Below are 22,761 nucleotides of genomic sequence, written 5' to 3' on the forward strand. Positions count from 1 at the left end.
AAATGTGTCCGCAGCTTATTCTCAACTAACAATTCACACATTCTATAAGAATAAACAGTTATGTCAAAGAGAAATTAATATCTAAAACCAATCTCAAGAAAGAATAACTACGGCATAGTAAAACATGTCTGGCCAGGTAGCTGAGGTGGATGGAAGGCGCGGCGCCCGCCCATAGCGGCCTTACTGCCTTCGGAACTCAGTCTGAATCCGGCTGAACGTGTAAGCGGACATCTGCGCGCTCTCACCACCGACATACTGCGCCCCGCTAAGTTCAAAATGTTTCGATACCTATTAATGGCACAGACGTACGCGAGTGACGGATGAATTGCGCCAAACAGTTTTCATGCGACTGTAATTGTTTGGATTTAGTTGCATTTGTGATTATGTGACGTGATTGTAAATTAACTATTCGTAAGTATTTCTTGTGTTTTAAACAAATTATTGATCGTACATTAATTACACTTATTTAGAAAAGTATCTTGTATTGAATAAATTTATGAAAGATTATTGAAGCAAATATTTAGATAAAAGAAATTGTACTCGGACTCGCGTATAAATTGACTAATTGTAACTACAATAAAATGTTGCCATCTAAATTCTATTCTTATTTGTCAACGGTTCTTTCAATGACAGAAACTTTGTTGATTGCCGGCAGTACAGACTCATCATTATATTATCTCGTCCTATTTAGAACATCAATTCATCAAGCCCTAGTTTATTAATAGCCTTTAGAGCGGGCGCTTTCAATAAGATTTGCAATTATGAAAATTACTTTCATATTACATTTTATTTTATTCAAAATTGGCAAGAATTATAAGTTAAACGCATACAATTATAACAAAAGATATTAATATTCATAATGTTCTTTAAAAGTTATTAAATATTAATGATTTTATATTCATGTATTAAATATTAATTAAATATAAACATTATTTATTATATACAATTAATAATTGTAAAAATGAGGTATCTTTTTCGAAAATTATTGATTTAAGTTTTTATTTTTAGCTGATTATATAGTTAATATGATAAATTTAAATATATTAATGTTATATTTATGAAAGTATGAAACATGACAAACAATGTTTTATACATTCAAACGCAATCTAGACCCGAGGCTTCCTCTTAATGCCTTTCTATTCAAGTGAGATGAGCCGTAATATAATAACCACAATAACATTAATATCTCATAAGAAAACGAGAAATATGTTTCTTTATATATTATTTCGGAATGATTCGAGGCAACGAATTTTAGAGCTGAACATGAAACGAGATAGTATAAATGCTCTATAAAGTTGTAGGGTAAATACTGAAAGTGCAGCACTATGGGCAGCAAGACAGTATACCTCATTGTGTTTGCGATTACGCTTTCATAGACTACAAGCTAGAACAACGATGCTAGAACCGAGTGCTTAAATAAAACAGGAAACTATTGTTTATTTTTCCTTAAGGACAGCAAAGAGGCTTTTCTTACGAATATAAAATCCTGACGGGAGCAAGAAAAGCTATAATCAAATATTAAAGCTTATTTCTTACGGTTTATTTTGTCCTTAGGTTATAGATACTCATTGAATGAAAACATTCTGAACCAATTTCAGTGGTTGAATAAGTTTCGATTAAGTATATTATTTGATTATTATATATTGAAAAAAATTGGTTTTTGCGTTTCAACAGTAGACTAGACTTTAGTTGAATAATATAAGAGATAGTAATTAGCTTAATATGTAAAATTGCTAGAGTACCAACTTTTTTGTTATAGATTAATTATCAATTATTTAATATTTGCTTAGTATATAGTATACATTAACTGTAAATATCATTGCGATTTTTATGTATATACATAGTACATTATATATTTCTTTAAAATCATCTATTCTGTAGCAGATCACATAAAATTGTGAACAAGTTTTGTAAGGTACAATACCTATCGTTGTATTGTAAAGTCAGACAATGACGAATTCTCAATTTTCTTGGATTTAATAATCATCCAGCTATTTCAAAACTAAGTGAAACTAAATTATAAAATAGTTTATTATGGAGTCGTACAGAGACAAAAGTCAAACAGTTACATGAAACGAAATATCAACAGAAAAATTTTGCGAACAAAAAAAATATTGCCTTTTTCTTGTTTCATTATAAAATTCTCTTGCAAAAAAGCGTAGAGATCTAGTTTATATACATTATGTACATTTAAAATGTCTACCACTAGGCTAAAACGATTCGTAGTCCATTAGTCAATTCAAACGACGGGTGTCATTGGATAACCGTGGGAACTCCCCGCTCAGTACGCCTGCCGAATTCCTGATAGTGAACTCGGCTAAATGTTACTTTTGTTGGAAAAAAGTTTAACTCGTTTGACATACTTAAACCTTTGTATTCCATAGTGAGAAACGCTTTATGCCGCCTATTGGCTTTTAACATTGTGAATTTGGGCATTTTGATTCTACTTCCTTCTGTAAATTTTATTCAATATTATTATAACACCATTAGAATCATATTATTTTTGATACAATGCAATATATAATGCAATATGTATACAATTTTAGCTATAAATACCTCGTGCCACTCGTTTCGGTTAATACGCGATAATAACAAAAATGAATATAATCCAAGGTACAACGAATAATTGTGATGTCTTCAAATAAGAAAAGTACAATGTCGCTTTGTATCTATAATTATATATTAATTAGAGACTACCGTTGAAATAATTGGTTTCGATATCATTAGAACGTATATTATAAACTAGACCTTAACTTTTGTTTCATTGTACATATCATGTTCTATACTTGATTTTTCAGAATTCATCATGGACGAACTTGGCATAAAGCCTTCATTACAATAGAAATTATAGATTATTATCTTTTTACATTATCCTTTGTATTAACTATGCTGGCAATCCGATAATCGAAAACTTATTTGTCATGAAATGTGATGGTTCAAAATAATTTCTAGTAATTTAGCAAGTAGACAAACCGCGATAGGTCTATAGTTTTGAATCTTCTCTTCGGAGCCACTATTGGGAACTGATGTAACACGCGAAGTTTTCCATACGGTAGGATACGTATCTGTCTGAAGTGATAGATTAAATATGTAATGAAGAGGTTCAATAAAAACTGATAGTTCTTAATAATAAACAGAGGTATGTTATCTGGTCCTGCTGCCGAATGAGGTTAAGGCGCAGAATTGCAAACTTTATATCGGATTTTAAAATGTAGTCAATAAAAATACTTGACGATGAGATACCGGATACTAGTAAAGCCTCGTTATAGTCTAGATTCAGTATTTCATTTAAAAATACTGATTGAAAATATGTTGCGAACGCATTTGCGGCCACAATACCACTTACTTTAACACCATAACAGTCGTATTTAATACGCAAATTATATTTATTTAATACAGTTTTGATAAGCCTGATCGATAAGCATTTTAACTTGACTTCTATAATATTTAAACATTTCAAAGTTAAATTGTAGACCAAACTGCTTATATATTTTTAAATTAAAATATTTAATTTTTGTACTTTTTATAACGTCTGTGGTGAACCAAATCGGAAAAATGTATTGTGAACTATTCATACAATGTCTCTTTTTTGGAACGCATTTATCAAAACAATTAAATAATTCTGTGTAAAAACTGTCTACTGTGCTGTTTACACTAGTATTGGAATACACATCATCCCAATCCAAAGACTGAAAATGGATGTTGGATGATGGCGCATACAATTCATTTTAATCTGCTTTTCGGAAATTCCATTCGTTTCGTTTATTCCGATACTGTAGAAATCTTTATATTGCGTAATCTTAACTACGATAATTTCATCAACAAAGTTGGATTATAATTGTCAATCGGGACAAGTGGTGGTGTGTCATTACCCACCTGTATTATTCGTACACTGCTACTAGCATTACTTAAAACAAGATCAAGAATGCCACCCATCTTATTTGTTACAGTATTATACTGATGTAATTTACTAAATGAGACCATATCATTATATAGTATATACCATATCATTATATAAAAGTTAAATTCACCAAATATTACAATTTTAAATGTTGAAAAACGTATACATAATTCTTCAAATATTTTAAAAATATTGCAGTATGTGTTTGTTATCTTTAGAATTGTTGTGTAATAACTTATTACCACGCTGTATTTTAAAAATATATTAAAATGTACGTTTAGCGATCCGTGCATTCTTCGAAGGGTTGAAATGTATAAAACTTCCATGTTAACTTTCCTGCCACCCACTCAGAGAAAGAATTTCTTAAAATCTTTCCCAATTTTGTTATTAAGGGACCATGGAGACGTTTTTTGAGTCAACAAATTTATTTATTCCTTCATCCGAGTCTTATATTAATTATAAGCCTTTGTTAGTCAAATGAATAAATATTAAAATTATTATAGCACCAATAAGTGTGAGGTTATTAATAATTATTACTACTAATATATGTAATCTGAATAATTGTAAACAAATACCAATAATCGAAAGTTTGTTTTCACATCCTGTATATTCACGTTATTGCCCTAAGGCAAATATCAATTCGTAGAAGTGACTTGTGGTATTGAAATTCACTGTTTCTAGGAACGATCTATCAGGTATAATTTGCTAATGAAATCAATTATTATAATTCTATATAATAATTGGTTTATAATATACTTGCGGTGCGCCCCGGCCTCGCCCGTGATGCATATCAGCAAGATATCGCTTAGAGATCACGTGCATGTACAACGGTAAAGATTATTTGTAATAGTTGTATGTGGTAGTCGAGCACGCTTTGGCACGAATTGGGCCAGCTCGCACCGGAGAAGTACCACACCCTCACAGAAGACCGGCGTGAAATAGCATTCTGCTGCGTTTCGTTTCGTGAGTGGGGGAGCCGGCGGCCCATATCCTTTTCCTTCCCCTTCCCAGTCCTTTCCTTTAATCCTCTCGCCAATCCTTTCTTAATCCCTTCCCAATTTAAAGTCGGCAATCTATTTGGAAAGGAATGTAATTTTGTCCATAGTTTTTATTTGCATATATAATATGTTCAATATTAATAATGGTACCTACTTGTAGAAATCCCTCTCTACCTCTGTTTGTTGTATATGTATAAATAAAATGTGTATATCGTATAGCTATTTAAAACTGCAAACAGCATCAGATATATTGGTACAAAAAAAAATTAAAGCAATATTCATATCTAAATGGGCGGATTTGTGTGTCAATACAGCGTGGGTAGAATACGCAACGAGTTTCATAAATATTGCTTTGGTGATTGTAGGAATTTGGTTATTGGCAAACTAAATCACATAAAAAGTATTCCATTATATAAATAAAGCAGATTTTCGATATTATTTAGTGATGGGAGAAATATATTACATTTCAAACAAACACAAGGAGTAATTTAATAGATTTCTACTTTTTATTTCTGTAATAAAATCGATAAGGATTAAGATGAAGGTACCAGAAAATGGGTGCGGCGAAGTTAACTTGAACTTTCACAGCTTGTTAGCACAAACAGCAGGAGCAAAAGCGTACCAGAATCGAATTTAGTTAGTTAGGAAGAATAATTTTGGGTGAAGGACTTTAGGCGAACCAATATACTTCCAAAAAGAACATACACAATACACACACATTCGCACTGTTATGCAATCTTCAAGTGTATGACGACCTTGCAATTATTTCTTTTATACGTAGGCGAAAACATTCGTACACAAAGAAATGCTTGCAAGCGTGTGAGTGATCAGGTAATACTAATGATTTTTATCGTCCAATCTAATGTGTCATGAATTGACTATTACTATTATTAACAAAACACTATGTAAAATTGTCCCTTGTTCATTTTTAAATTCGAATTTTGCATGGTCATGGAATATTTTATCAATAAAACTATTTCATAGTTCCATTGTAGCAAAAGAGTAGTAGGTATGGATAATCATAGATTAGGTTAACCGTTTCATTACAAATACAATCAAAGAAATCTAGAAATCAGTTGGAAATATGAATAAAGGGATACATAATTTTATTTCATTATTCACATATTATCTTACAAAGCTGCGTTTATATGATACAGCTATCGGGGTTAATAAATTTCATTTTTATAGTCGACTCATTCATCATGCCACTGTCGAATGAAACGATCGTGCTTAAAACCATTAAAATGTCATCAATAAAAAATAAAACGCTTCCGAGTGGATAAAAGGTTATACACAGATTTTCATCAGCAAACTTTTAAATAGATTTCTAAAAAGAAGTCATTAATAGTTATTGGATTTCTTATAGTTTGCTACGACTGTTATTATTAATGTGAACAATTATTTTACTGCAAGTTAACTGCTGTCGTCTTAATTGAGATTTTCATACAGTTAATTGGCTATTTTATGTTGTAATTCCGTGAACCAATTGCGTAAGTCATACAACAAACATAACCATTGATCTATTTGTTTAAAGCTGTTCACGACATGAAGTGTTGGGAAAAAGCAGATTTTTCATTGAATATTAAAATTATCACACCATTTATTACCGCCTTTAAATATTATAATTTTACTGTACTTTTAAAACAAGTTATCACACATCTCAACCCAGCAATACAAACATGGCAGCCCGATATCCGTAAAATATGATTTTGTACGTCGAATACAAAAGTGAGTGACATCATAGAGTATCGTAAACTTCTTTTTTTTCTTAAATTTTGCATGATTTTTCCATAAGAGCTTTTTTTAAAGCTATTAAATAAATGAAGCTGGTCGAACTCTCCGTACTAATGCTGTGACATAGTCACGATTTGATCTTCAGCACACTATAGTTCAATCCATTTACAAAATGAAACGGAATTCGGAAAATATAATATACTTATGTATTCGAAATAGCATGCATATTTTAGAGTCCGTCAGCCTAGTAGCAGACGGACGTACATACAGACGGATAGTGAAGTATTACTAATATGGTTCTATTTTCCCTTTGAGTACGGCATCCTAACAAGGGCGCCATATTTCCAGTCAGCACCACACGTCGAAAATCCGCGCTGCCACACTGCATAGAACATTTTGTTATTGGAAGTCAGATAAAACGTGTAATAAATGAGTATATATAGTATACTAATAAATTATGTGCTTGTCGATATATTAATTTATATATTTCACATAAAGCTAAGCACCGATTAGAACAATTGCTAAATATGTATTGGTCCAGGAGGCGCAGAATTTGCAAGCGCAAATTTTGGCAATCATTTAATCCGGGCTGAAAACAAGTACAATGTTTAAGTGTAAGCATATTTGGAAGATCACCACTACTCGACCCACCAATGGAGCTGAAGAGTGCTTAATGATACACTTACCTTAAACATTATACTAGTTATTACCCAGAAAAGAAATAGTCGCGAAATCTGTTGCTGGTTTGGGGACCATATTTAAGATTAAACTCAAAGTTAAACTATTATTGCCTTATCTTTTTGTAAATTAATAAAAGAAAAAAGCCATATTATTCAAATTATTACTTATTTCTGAGTAATAATAAATGTAATCAGGATAATTGGACACAGAGGATACTATGTTTCATATCTTACAAATAGTTTCTTTGTGAATATTTAGACATATAGACAATATTATGTTTTGTTTCGAGAATTAGTTCATTCAAGCTATGAATTTATAGCTCCTTTCTACATCATATTTACTTATCTTAGGTACATTTTCTGCGATTTTGACTTATTAAATTTACAAATCGTCTAGAATTTCCATAAAGAGTAGTTAATTCAATATAATCAGCTTAGTACATCGTGTTAACATAAATTCAAAGTCATAATTAGTTTAATTTCGTGGTATTTTGCGCTTTGTTTAAGAACATTATTTGATGAGACAAACCACATTTGTACTCTAGTATAATGACAAAATGCGAGGTGAATTTATAATTACTCCATCTTTTAACTCGTAATATTAGAATCCCAGTGCGATACCATTACGTTTTAGATATCTTAAAATAATTTCTCCGTTTTTCATTATAAGCACTTCGTTTACGGCCGCTTTCATCTTTTAATTTCTTTCTTCACTTTGTTTATTCTTCATCCTTTCCATTTTGCGGCCTTTTGAGGTCAACGCTATAATAAAAGCTGAATATGTAATATCCGTGGCAGATTTCAGGAAAACAAACTTTCAACATCTCCAGAATATTTTAGTCCGGCACAATTTTTTTTAATGATGTCACGTCAAGTCATTAATGTGCCTAAATTTTTTACTGATGTCATGCCAAGTCAAGACAAATTTAAAAAAATGAACCCATTTTCGGCCAATAGTTTTGTCACATGAATCGATTTGTTTGTAGGTTGTGTCGCTACATTATATAATAATATTGATCACAGCAACTCACTGGAATGGAACTAACACACAGTTTTTAAAAAATGCTGTAAATTCTATTAATTGTTTAGGCAGCAATTTTAAAATATTTGTATAAGGCATACAGACACAAGTTAATGTCTAAAGAATTTTTTTGGAATGTTAATCTTATTAAATAGTACTAATTATAATCCCTGACCAATTAGATGCTTACTTGCATGTACTAAAACGATATAACTACTTTATATTTCATACTAATATCATAAACGCGAAAGTTTGTAAGTGTGGATGGATTGATGTTTGTTACTTTTTCACGTAAAAACTAATACGTCAATATTAAACCTGAGCAATATAAATACTTGCCCACGGGTGAACCCGCGCGGCGAAGCTAATTTAAAATAAATAATATATATCTTAACGAAGCAGTTAAACCAGACTCATTTATCTACCTTAGATTATGCAATTTTGTTTGTAGGAAAACCAACAACCATTTTGAGCCCACATGCCTCTTTAAATACGAAATAATCGTAAATTAAAGAGATGTCTCTAATTTCTACACCTAAAACTTGCATTTAGTACGTGACGTTTTTAAGTATGAGACTCTAGTAAACAATATTCTTATTCAAAATCGCCAGAACCTATAACACTTCTTTTAAATACGAGAAAATAATATATCTAACTAATTCCAAAGGAAATGCGGTAAAATTAAACTCAAGCAAGTTGCAGAATACAGAATATACGGAATGTATGCTTTGTAATTAGGAGTAAAAGCTCTTGTTTGTGTATGTGGTTGCAAAGGTAGCTAGCATGTTTCGACATTGGTTAAAAAATTCACCTAAATTAAAAACACGACGCCGTATATCTGGACAGAGTGAATATTAATACAACAATATACAGTCAGGTTTTGTGTAATGAATCTTTTTGACACGAAAATTAAACCACCGAAAAACTGAAATGTCTTTGCCTTAGAGTAGATTTTTTTAAGTCTATAAAGGACCAATATCGAGGTATACCTTATCTATGAAAGAAGAATTGCTCTGTAAAACGTTTTGCGTTTATGCGCGGTCATACAAACAGAAACATTCACGTCGCCTTGAGAATCTTTTCCGTTAATCGTCTGAAAAGTAAATGAATGCTATTGTACCATATTATGTAGTTTAGTTGTTTGTCTACTTTTTGTCTGATACTTTTTCTTTGTTTTAGTTTTAATTTTAACCGTAAATTTGTTCATGGGTATTTAAAAATTCAGTAATATTGGAGCACCTCATTACTTGAAAAAACCTTTTTTGTGTAGGAAGAGGGTTAAAGAAGACGTGTTATTTCATGTTGAACAGTTTGCATTGTCCGAAAGTCCCTTATTGTGAAACTGAGAAGAAAATATGAGAATGTGTACCTACATCAGGCATATACAATACACACCCGCACATGCCTGTTCCCTAAAAATACCTTTTCATACGCATATTTTTTATAAAGTGATGATAAATTGATATTATAAGAAAGTTGATGATATCAAATAAAATTATTATTTGCTTTATGTCTTTGTAAATTATTAGTTGGTAGGTACCTGCTTGGTTTTTATTATGTATGTTAGCGGAAATGTGTGAAATCTAAAAATTTTAATTGTATTCAATTTCTAATCTATTTCGGTAATGGGTAAGGTGTTGTTTTGAAAATAATTTAATACTAGCTGATGCCCGCCACTTCGTTCGCGTGAACTTTGAACGTGAACAAAATGGAGGCTTTCAATAAAATCAAGGGAGAGGTATAAATTATATATATTATTATACTATAATATAAATTTATATAGACAAATATTTTCCCTCTCGAATAATCGCAGATGTCTTTGATTTTTGCATTAGATGTTCCAGATATCTATTATAATAAGTCGACAGGAAATGCCCATCAGGCTGAAAAACTTTTGCTAAGACATCATTTCTATTTATGTTATAGTGTATGAAATAAAGAAACTAAAACCTTTCTATTATCTGTACTAAATGTATGGAAATCTTTAATAAAAGTTTTTTGTTTATTTGTGGTTTTATTTTGAAAAAATATTATTGTCATTAGTATTATCAAATTCATTTGATATAACTTAGCAATTACACCCGGTATTATATTTATATTATACTAGCTACACCCCGCGGTTTCACTCGTGTAAATCTGTATCCTGTAGGAATATCGGGATAAAAAGTTGCCTATGTGTTATTCCAGTTACCCAGCTATCCACGTATCAAATTTCGTTGCAATCGGTTCAGCAGTGTTTGAAAGAGTAACAAACATACACATACACATACATCGATCCTCACAAATTTTCGCAATTATAAAATTAGTATGATGTAAAAACTATTTTACACACGGCTCTTGACTTCTACATCTTGTACAATATAAAATATGCTTTCTCATCGTCCATCGACATAAATAAGAAATTTTATTTAACTTTAAAGTAAAATAATTGCATGTCAATCGATAGTAATAAATCAAATACTGTTTGTATATTACAACATACTTCAAAGTCGTTTAAATAATATAGCTCTTCGAAATTACTTTGTTATAAAGAACATTAGGGGTTATATATTATTCATGAATAGCGCCAAGAATTTTAAATTACCGGGTAATTTGCGTTTAAGTATCCGCCAAAGTAGTGAACGTAGATGAAACTAGGAACTCTCAAAAGTTTCACCAATAAGGAATTTATAAAAGCAGCTTCCGTGGTGTATATTATTGCGACATTTCATAAATTTTACATTTTCTCTCTGAGTCCATAAGCTACATTAGAACTCGAATACTGTGATTACTGCTTTGGTGGTGTTAATATAATGTAGAGAGATTACTCCATATACTGAAAAAGGTTATATGGCTTTTGTAAATATGAATTTAAACTAGCACAGTCAATTCATTTTTTTTTCAAAACGTAAACCAGATAATAATCCACTTTTATTGTATTCTTTGTAGAAACTAACCAATCAACAAACGAGTTAAGGAAATTGAATCTTGCTTTTCCATGTAGTAACGCTATTTGGCTACAGTTCAGATTATATTTCAATATAATGAGATTTTATCGGCGCTGAACTTCACTTTAAAGGCAAGAAAATGAGGAAAAATATGCAAAATGTTGTGTCATTATTGCTAAATTAGAACGATATTTTTGTGTTGTTAAAGAAAACTTTGTACTATTATAAATATATTCCAATGGTTAATTCGAAATTCGAAATCTAGCCATGTTATAATATATATAAATAACTCACTCAACTTTTGTATTAATGTCTGATGAAAAACCCTGACTCGTAATGACAATCACAATAAGACCATATAGCGAAATACGTGTCTATAACGACGGATAGCTGTAAACATTACTTGAAATTCATACAAGAAGTCGATTCTAGCCCCCGCCGGCCACTGCCGATATATGAACATAGGAAAGTACAAGGTCAATAATATAGTTAGTTCCTTACTTTTTATTAATACCTGCCGTGATTATAGATAAATAAGTATACAAAAGAGAATAAATACCTACAATGCCACCAACTTTCAAAATGAAGGATGTCGTCTCCGTCGCTGATAATGAAACTTTTAGAATCATAATTAACCTTTAGAATAATAATCCGCATGTCACTTATCAATTTAGACAGACTGTAATCAAATACACAAAGCACTTAAAGTAGTCAACAATGAGTAATGACAATTCAATAAATATAATTAGCAATTTTTTTGCCATTAGAAAGATTTTTTGGTAGCACTGTACTTATATTCAGAACAAAATATTGTAAAATACATACATCACTCGTGCATTTAAAATAGTTTCAAACAAAACAGTGCAGCCCAAGCTAATAATGGCAATTAGAAATCAACTCGCAGCCAGCTAAGCAGAATTGAAACTTTTCTGTATATCCAACAACATTCGTCTCAGATCACGTCTCATTATAAACTTCCACATCGACTACATCATAGTTGAGTCGATAAATATTTTCCTTTACATCACATTACAACAAACGTTGAGACAACAATAACAATAGGTATATTTTATAGTTATATATTTTTTACTGGAACATGTTGTTCAGTAATTGATTTTAATAAAAAATCAAATACATACCTATCTGATATTAACTACAGTTTCCAAGACGAGGCGAAATGGTTTCTTTTTGTTTCACTTATAGTAAGGTTCAAGATCAAAATTTTATTTTTTTAATCTCCCCTGGGATTCATTACATAGCAATACTAACACACTTCCTACCAAGCCAATAAGGCGTTCATTTACGCTTCTACTAAATCTGTTTAAGTCTTTATCTTATACCTTTAAATGTCATATTCGTGTTTTATTCGTGTTTTTTTTTTCCTGACATCTATTGGTGAATAATAATACTATTTTTTGCTTCGTAGAGAGCTGGACAACTGAAATAACACATAGGCACTTTTTATACCGATATTCCTACGGGAAACGCACTTACGCGGTTTCAACCGCGGGTCACAGCTAGTTAATATTATGTATTATTATTATATATAAACAAAACCAAAATAGAGCATTGCGAGATTAACTACCATCAGACCACATGCGTTAAATAATAAGCAGCTTTTATAAGCATGAAAACAATGAACTATAATATCCAGTTATTATTTATTATACGGATACCTCTAAATGTAACAGGTTTATGTTAACAATTTGATAATATACATTTATATAGACTTAGTAAATATTTATGTTGTTGTAGCTTTATTGTTAATCGCTTTAGAAAATAGGAGATTAATTATTCGACTGCATTTTTTGTGTTTGTCACGTCATATGCGTTGCTGGGTTCACCAATTAATATAATTCTTTTTATATTTTAAAGCCTTCCATTGAAATCATTTTTAAGGAATTCTTCTAGTCGCACGTAAAATCCATCTTGGATCGTAATCTATGTTCTCAATTCACAATATTCAATATTCTACTTTTACGTCTTACATATTTTTTTATTCAAATAATACGTTAAAGCTTAACCATATGAAATAAACCTAATACGTAAATCATATAAATCTCTATACAACACCATCAGAGTAAATTCGCAAAATCATTTGCAAACTTATTTGCATAAGAAAAGCAATGCACAAATGTAGTCTTTGAATCGTGCTGCGGTGCAGGCGTTCCAGCGAACTTCTGGCACGCGTCCAAATGTTATTTCCTTTGCTACCTTGTGACAGCGTGAAAATAATTCAATATAGTATAATCATTTTTTTAGGATGCTTAACGTATAACCCTATAAGGCAATAAACCTTTAAGCCTCGCTCACTGAACCAGTATTGTATATTTAAATTTTTCAGCCCCAAAATACAATAAATTTAAATTATATTTATAGCCTGCAGGACGTTGCTAAGATTAAATTTAAAAATTTTTACATGAGAACAGAAAGGGTTGCGTTTAATTTGTTTTACATTTTTAAGTGCTAGTCGAAGTTAAAAGCTGGCTTTTATTGGATAAACGTTTATTTGCATGTGACACGTGGGGAATTATTAAACAGTTTCGTTAACAGTCATCCGACGTAAAGTATGGCGAAATAGAATTAAAAACCCTGATCACGTAATAAAAATAACACATTCGCGCTTGAGCTTCGGAATTTATTAATACAAAATGTAACACATTTGATTGCACCAAACGTAGTTAAGCTGGGCAATATATTTTCAGTCCCATAGTTTATAAATGAAATTTATTGACGCCATTGATTTACAAACAGGTTCAATAAACATATAAGAAGAACGTGTGCAATTTTGTAAAGTTCAACAATCTCTTAAATATCAGAATTCATATATTGTGTATGGACTTCGTTGTACGAGTATGAACGATACGGTCCTTTTTCGAGGATTTTGAGTTTTAACAACTTTATTCTTAGTTAAAGACGTATTAGGTAACGAATCAGAAGGAGAAGGATTTTATGTGGAATTTAAATACTGGAAAGGCATCGAATTTTTCTTCATATGCAATGAATAGAATCGTGCTTTCAATTGATTCGTGCTTTTCCGCTCCATTAAATTCTAGTGTCTAAGCTTGATATTCGAATATTTAAGTGGATCGGATTTCTTCCGAAACATTTCGTGTCGTATCAATCATCAATGAAAATCGAATATATTCGTGTCATTCATAATTAATGTAAATTTTCGTTAATGATAACAAGAATAAAATGCGATAAATATACTAAGCATGGGGAACAATATTATCGACGCGTAAATTAAAAAAAAAAAATCATAGAGCATTTTTGTTGCTAAATTCGAAAAAAACTCTCTTCCTCCCTATTTGTCTGAGCTGTCATTTTGATTACACTAACATTTTCAAAATTAAAATAGGAAAAATAAAATAACAGTCTTACCCACAGCTTTAAATTCACTGCAAGACGCAAACCTATGTGCATGCATTTTGTCATTAAAAGGAACCGACGCAAGCGACGACCCAAAAACGAAGAAGGTTCTCAATTCAAGTGTATTTTTTAGCTTTGTTTCTCGATAATCCCTGGATTTTCAACTGCATGATTCCTTTTATGATTCATAGGAAACTGTATTATTTGGTTCCATTTTAGAATTTGAAGCCTACCTTACCTTCCCCCCAGGGACGTCGGTGACCTTTTTTGTAGAAAAATAATTATATACCTACTTAAAACATTATGTAAGATAAAAGTAGAAAAGGCATAACAGGTATACATTGATTTGAAACCGAATGCAGTACATAATATTTACAGCTAACTTGAATACGAAGAGCTTGAAATGACTTCTGTGAAAACTAATAACCTGACAAAGGTGCACTAGCTGCTCGCCGCGGCTAATCAGGGTATATATTCTTCAATATTTTTATCAGTATTTTCATAAGCGGTTTTCTAACTGGAGAAGAATGTGTATACATATTAAATATGTAATTTAAAATTTTATTATTACTTAAATAAATCAATTATTAAGTATTGGTAAACGCACATCATTTTCTAAATAACTAATCTTCGTCTATTGGAACTGTCGAACAGTTAACGTAATATAAAATTTCTATCTAATATTATTTATTTATTCCACAAAACACATCACATATTACGGATTACATTATTATGCAAGTATTATTTTCTTAAATGAAGGTAAAGCCAAATAGAATACGTCCCCGGCTCAAATAATGAGAAATGAGCAATTCTGTGCTAGCAATTAAATTTGATTTAATTTCAAACGTTGGAGCATTACTCATATGCAATACGCTGTGCTGGAAAATACAGTCCCAAAATGCTAAAGAGTAATCTAAGTTGTTATTATAAAATATTCAAGTGTTTGATTTGCGAATGCACAACAGCATTTAGCCATGTTTTGTCCAAATATACACCGCTCCTACGAGCCGCTTCGTACATGTAAAATGCAGTATGTTTATATTTGTGTGTGCACGACATACGTGCATATCAAACCAAATGTACACTATACGTTGTATTTTATCAGAAAGTGATTAACATCAGGTAACAGTGAACGTACCTCTATATTTTTGCTATTTGAAAGTATGCTATAGTAAATTCTGAAAATGTGATTAATCGTCGCTCCTAAAAAGCAAGTTTAAAACCAAGTCGCAGAGTTATTAAACTGTAGGTGTTAGGAACTTAAAGAAATTTGTTTCGCTACGGAAAATGCAAACAGGTCACGGACACTTCAACTTGTTAATCTTGGCTGTGCCCTGGTTAACTAAAACCTTTACTAAAATTCATTTCGGTTTTTAAGCCAAAGAACCTTCCGAAATTCAAACTTTTAAAGATTTCAAATAAGAGCTGCTTAATTAATAGGAGGTACTCATTAAAGGTTCGAGACTGATGAAGGATTTACGTGTTCATTTATTTACAGAAAATCGTAATGAAAGCTATTTGAAAAAGGCCAAATCCTACTTCAATTATTGAATTAAGTATTTAAAAAGTCTCTCAATGAGCTAGCGACAGTGCACCAAGTCTACGGTAATGTTGCTTTGGAATTACTCTAAAACCTTGAAACAAAGCGAAGTTTATATAAAATTTAACGAAAATTGCCAGTTCTTATGCAAATATTTGCTCTTCATTACGTATTGTCCTTACTTTTCCATAGCTTTAGTTACTATAAGTTAAAACTAGCGTTGAATAGAACCATATCAACGAAAAGCCTTAAACTGCAGTCACGTTAAATTCAAAACGACATCAATTTCAAATCCAGTTCATAGACATTGACAACATTTGCTTTTTATAAAAAATATAATTGACATTAAGTTTTAGTGACTATAAAAATATTACCATTGTTCTATTATGTATTACAGTAAAATAACAAAAAACTGTTTATATTTTTATAGATTCTGTTTCCCAGTCAATAATCCATTTAGTCTCAATTTTATACACCACTTGTATATTTCCTGAATATACAAAAGCAACATTTCCAGTGATGGTGTTGGGCGATGGATGCGGGCGGCGAGCGCTGCAGGTCGCGGCGCTGGCTGCGTGCGTGCTGGTGGGCGCACTTGCCCCAGAACGGCTGGAGCCATGCGCTGGAAGCCCATTGTGCTCCTGCCGGTTCGCTCATATGTCCTGCACTGCAGTGCCGTTGCATAGGTTTCCAGGTAAGATTAGATGGTAAAGAAACAAATATATAATGCGGATTCAACAAATAACTCCATCACTTGGTGAAAAATTTGAATATGAGAAAATCCACTAATCTACACCTATCCGAATAATACTACCATTTTAAAGTATGACAGAGTTAATAATATAACCTTCGGAAAGTATAGTATAATAACTTTTTTTAACAGATATGGATTTATTCTAATAAATAATTCGATTTGAGATTAATTAAAAAAATAAATATGATAAAACATGTTTGTTTATTATGTATTAATATTATTTGTTTTTTTATGTGTGATTCTCATTAATTTTTGTTTATTCTTTTTTTAAATAAAATCTGTTGCAAATAAATAATTTATACGTGAACCTAAAATAATATTACCTAACATAACTATTAAACAGACTATAAACGTTATGTTTGATGACCTAGGCTTTATAGCAGAGAGGCTTCTCTAAGTAGCGATAAAGAACTAGCCTACTGTTTACAAAATGCTACTGACATTAATTTCGATGCTACGCGCGAAGAAAACATTAATTTCACTTTAAATTAGTGTTAGTTCTTGCTGTTTCTTTAATGTTCGCACAGAGTAACATAGATTTTTATAATACTGTATGCGTACATCTCGTTTTAATTTTATAGACGACATAAATCCTTTTAATGTTACGTAATACTATATTCAATTCATATTAAAGAAGCAATAGCAGTCGAAAATGCATTAAAAGGTCGTGTAATTTAATAAAACAATGAAACAACTGCCGGTAATATTGCTTTAAATATTTGTAACTATAAATAACTCAGACTTTATCCGGACGTTAAAAGCAATTTGTTGTCTTCTGAAATTGAGCTGAATTCACATATATAATATGATGAACTGAATAATAAAATATGTCTAAATTAATGTATTGTTTTCAGACTGGCCACGAATAGAACTTCAGCATCTGGATATAAGTATGTCCCATTTAGAAATTATAACTGAGAGTGCTCTGGATGGGTTACACTTACAAACATTAGTTTTAGTAGCAAATAAATTACATTACATCGAAACACACGCCCTTAGGTAATGACTTTTCCACTTATAAATTATTTATTAATAATATTTCATCAAGCTTATGTCATTTCATATAATATGTTTCAGTTCCATGGCAAGTTCCTTGGCCTCTTTAGATCTGAGTTACAACGAATTTACAGAAATACCTGAAGAGGGCCTAAATGATTTAAGAGTATTAAATTGGTTAAATTTACAGAAGTAAGTTGATTTCTGATCATATGAATTACAGTTCTAGTATATTTATCATAGAAAATAAACAAGAATTATTTAACAAAAATTATGATTTTCAGTAATTACATCGCGCGCGTCGGGCCAGAAATAAGGTGGCATTATTTGGAAGACACGCTGACTAGTTTATCACTAAGCAACAATCAAATTTCACAACTAAAATCACAAGCACTTACTGCTTTAAACCACCTTCTTCAGTTAGACTTGGATGGCAATTATCTTCGCAGCATCAGCTATGATTCCTTACCTCCATCGCTTACGGCCCTAAAGTTATCAAATAACTTTCTTCATGAGCTCTCCTGTGATTTAATATTTAATCTTCCAAGATTGCAAGTGCTGCATGTACGTCATAATTTAATCTCCTTTGATGTTAATTTCACATGTGCACATAACAAATCAAAAAAAATAGAAAAGTTAGATTTAAGTAACAACAAATTAAATGGCTCCATAGAAATGCTGTTATTTCGAGAGGTACAGATTAGACAGATAATATTAGACCTTAATGAACTAACAACGTTACCTAAATCGTTATTTACAAACAATCGAATCGAACGACTATCAATATCTTACAACAAACTGAATTCAATTTCACGGGATATATTTATTGCTTTGAAAAACTCTCTGGAACATTTAGAAATAGAACACAACAAATTGTCGTACTTGCCGGACAGTCTCGTGCAGGTCTTGCGACTGCGACATTTATCTTTAGCTTACAATGAGCTAGAAGAGTCGCCTCCGCTCCCAAGTCGTATTCAGACGCTCTCGCTCGCTGGAAACTTTTTGACTTCCATTCCTTCCACGCTCCAAGCACTTGATCCGGGCTCCATTCGTTATCTTGACCTTAGCTACAATAGAATATCTAATTTGCTACCCCATGAGTTCCGAGATTGGTCGACTTCACTTGGGACTATAAACTTGAAGGGTAACAGAATTTCCCAAATTATTAATAATGTGTTTCCTGTAAGCATGCCCGTCAGAGAAATCAATTTAAGTTTTAACGATCTCTATTATGTACATCCTCAGTCGTTCTCTAATTTAACGGGCGCTTTGCATGTCTTGGAATCATCTTCGACGCTTTTTAGTGGCTATTTTCCAATAGAAATAGACGATGGCTTTGAAAATCTCAGTTGGCTTTCGTTTGACAATAACGACTTTCATATCCTGAAAATGACCGAGCTTGCCACTTTTCCGTATCTAAAATATTTAAATTTAGATTATAATAGAATTGTGGAAATTGTTGTAGACGAAAATTATAGTAATGTATCTTTATCACTAAGTAACTTGAGATTGTCCTATAACTTTATAAGCTGTATAGAATCAACTACTTTCAGTCGTATTCCAGAGTTAACTAACCTTGATTTATCATTCAATCGAATAAATAGCATTAAGAAGCATACTTTTAGAAACTTGCAAAATTTAAGATATTTATCTCTTGCCGGTAATATAATTGATACCATGGAAACAAAGGCGTTTACTAATTTACCGAAATTGGAGGTTTTGGAACTCCAACGTAACAACTTTAGTTACTTGTATCTTAACTCGTTACATAATGTTTCCAACGAACACGTAACTTTTACCCTAAATGTAAGTAGAAATAATATAAGATTTATAGAAGGAGATGTTCCAATTTCTATTAATATTTTTGATGGCTCTTACAATGATTTTTATGAAGTGCCAACAAATTTTTTTATTGCTGTGGAATTTACTATTAGGCATGTTATACTATCTCACAATAAAATAACTCATTTAATAAGCGAAGCGTTCGGTCAGTCCGCCTTCTTAGAAATATTAGATTTACATAAAAATAGTATTAGTATAATAAAGAGAAAAACATTTTCCGACCTTGTCTCATTACAAATACTGGATCTTTCATTCAATGCCATATCGCAGTTATCAGTCGAACAATTTTATAATTTAAGAAAATTACGATATTTAAAAATGGACCATAATAATATTAGGTTATTACCTAGAGATGTTTTTAAAAATACAATTATAGAACATTTAGATTTAAGTTTTAATGAAATATCTTTATTTCCGGTGACGGCGCTCTCTCAAATTGGGTTTACTCTCCGACACCTTGATTTTTCTGGTAACCGAATTGAGTATTTGGATGGTAATATATTTCGCAACACGCAATTCTTATCAAGTCTTAGTTTAGGAAGCAATCTGCTCACGGTCCTATCAGATAACACGTTTTCGAGTCTCGGTGGCTTACGTCGTTTAGACCTTAGTTTCAACTCTATAAAGGCAAACTTTAAGGAGCTGTTTCACAACCTCCCAAACTTGAGGCATTTGAATCTTGCAAACATAAGTTTAAAGTCAGTGCCTTATCTACCTTTAACAAACTTAACGAGTCTCAATTTGACTTCTAATTACATTAATAGTTTTAAAGAGACTGATGTTAAACGATTAGTAAACCTTCGTCACTTAGATCTTAGCCACAACAGACTTACCTCTATAGTGCCAAAAATGTGGATCCACTTGAAGAATTTAAATATATTGGATATTTCATATAATCCCGTAGTGAGAATTACGCCAAATAGTTTCAAAGGATTAAGTAATTTGTCACATTTAAATCTGAATGGCTTGAAGTATTTAGACATACTTGACCAAGATTCTTTCCGTCCCTTAACATCTTTACGTTCGTTACACCTGCAAACTTGGTCTACGATAAATCATTCCACTTTCCGTCTCGCAAACATTACTTCCTCGCTTCCCTCACTGTATAAATTAGTAATACATTGGAAAGATAAGACGATGAGTAACCAGCTGCATGGAATTGACACGAGAAAAATACGATACTTAGAAATAAGAGGTTTGAGCTTGGAGAGAATAACTGATGATGCATTCGAACCATTTGCTAACAGCCAAGAGATATTTATTAAAATAACAGAAACGTCTCTTTCTAAGTTGCCACCAGCATTTATGAAGCACCTAAGCCAAATTCCACAACTAGGCATCGACATCAGTTACAATCAAATCACGAGACTTAATCCGGCTATCTTCTACCCGAATTTTACGAGCTGGAGTCACGTAGCGACAAAATTGCTTTCAGGTACGTACATAGCCAACAATCATTGGAACTTTGATAACATTTCCTTACACAAAAATATTAGATTTCACAACGTTATTTTATGTTCTATAAATATAATAATAAAAAAATACCTAGGACCAATTCTGTGCATTAAAAGTGTAATTACAATATAAACTCGCACAAAAATCAATTATTGGTAATTAAAATTTGTAATCTTATCCAGAAGAGCAATAAAGAATGAATACATAAATAAACTCTTACAAAAGTGTATTGATAAGTTCATAGAATGAAATATACAGTAGCAAAAACATATTTCATACACACATGTATATATATATATGTGTATATATGCTGTTTTTCATTATATACATATGACAACTGAAATAAAAATCTATTCATAATGAACGAGCCGAGTAAGTGTATATTACATATAAATAGAACATCTTTGTAACGAGTTTTAATTCTTAATGACCTACCGAAATGCTGCCCAGCAAAATTGCGTTTGAATAATACATTATTTATGTACCCTTGTCATTGCGTAGGTGGCTTGATTCTGACTGGAAACCCTCTTCGTTGCGAATGTGGTCTGGCGTGGCTTGGTGCTTGGCTGAGAAGGTGGCTTCAAGAAAATGAAGCTGGAGCTGAGCTCCGAAGGGCAGTGAGAAGTGCCACGTGCACAGACCAGGTCGGAAAGCAAGTACTACTCCTCCAACTCAGAGCTGATGAAGCTGAATGTCATGCCAGCGCTCTATCGAGTGACGCCCAACCCAATTATGCTCATTTTATTTACAAAATAACATTTAGTCTTTGGATTTTAGTTCTTAGATGATAATGCTCATGTTGTTATGAACAGTGTGTACATAATTGTAAATTATAATAAACTACGCAATTAAAGTAATGGTAGAAGATCTTAAGTATATGTAATACCTAGTTACTGAATAAGATAAATTTATAAGCATTGTATAAACGTGTAGATAGTGGAAAATTTTGTACGTTTTACTTAACACGTATCTGTCCAACCTTTTTTTGTTAAGGACATAATATGAATTTATTTTACGAAGAAAATGTCAAAGTTTTTTGTTTCGATTTAAATTTCATTAAACAAAGCTTATATCGTCTCCATATCATAATCATAAAAATTAAATGCGGCCTGGATGTATCCACAATATTATTTTTCATTGTTTCCATTTCTCTCGAAATAGTTTATAGAAAATACAGTGCAGATAAATGTAGGTTACTTTACTGTTATGTTTAAATATATCATTTTGTAGGCCATCTAATTATGAAAGACCATTAAAGCAAAAGTATTGCATATATTACATACTATAAATCTTGTAAATATGTATATTAAATATTTTTTCTTAATTACTGTCACTTTTATTTAAACGTCTAATTCCTTTTCACATCCGATTTTGGTTCAAAATTTGACCTATGTACGAAAATAAATCCCTTGCTGTATTAATCAAAATTCGTAACCCATACAAAGTTGTATAATAGCTAGGTATTCAATTAAAATGGTATTGTTTACAGATCAGTCCTCTCCTGTTCTCTATGAAAAGCCTTTTTATTTAGCTTCTAACAA

At 31.5% G+C, this 22,761-nt stretch overlaps 1 protein-coding gene across 1 annotated transcript; it reads left to right on the forward strand.

Moving 5' to 3' along the window:
• The first annotated feature begins 210 nt into the window (after nucleotides 1-210).
• Nucleotides 211-22,521, forward strand: LOC119832676 (chaoptin-like). Its single transcript, XM_038356385.1, has 6 exons — nucleotides 211-411; nucleotides 16,691-16,867; nucleotides 17,782-17,926; nucleotides 18,005-18,115; nucleotides 18,208-21,200; nucleotides 21,722-22,521. Exons 2-6 carry the CDS (start codon nucleotides 16,693-16,695, stop codon nucleotides 22,006-22,008), a joined length of 3,711 nt encoding a protein of 1,236 aa, XP_038212313.1. The 5' UTR covers nucleotides 211-411; nucleotides 16,691-16,692; the 3' UTR covers nucleotides 22,009-22,521.
• The last annotated feature ends 240 nt before the right edge of the window (nucleotides 22,522-22,761 follow it).

The sequence above is a fragment of the Zerene cesonia genome, chromosome 15, assembly GCF_012273895.1.
Source record: "Zerene cesonia ecotype Mississippi chromosome 15, Zerene_cesonia_1.1, whole genome shotgun sequence".
In the NCBI taxonomy this organism is placed as follows: Eukaryota; Metazoa; Arthropoda; class Insecta; order Lepidoptera; family Pieridae; genus Zerene; species Zerene cesonia.

Excerpts from the sequence above, each read along its gene's own strand:
- LOC119832676 (XM_038356385.1), top strand. The coding sequence starts at position 16,693 with ATGGTGTTGGGCGATGGATGCGGGCGGCGAGCGCTGCAGGTCGCGGCG. Across the intron at positions 16,868-17,781 it reads GCCGTTGCATAGGTTTCCAG|ACTGGCCACGAATAGAACTT; the intron begins GTAAGATTAGAT and ends TATTGTTTTCAG. Across the intron at positions 18,116-18,207 it reads AATTGGTTAAATTTACAGAA|TAATTACATCGCGCGCGTCG; the intron begins GTAAGTTGATTT and ends TATGATTTTCAG.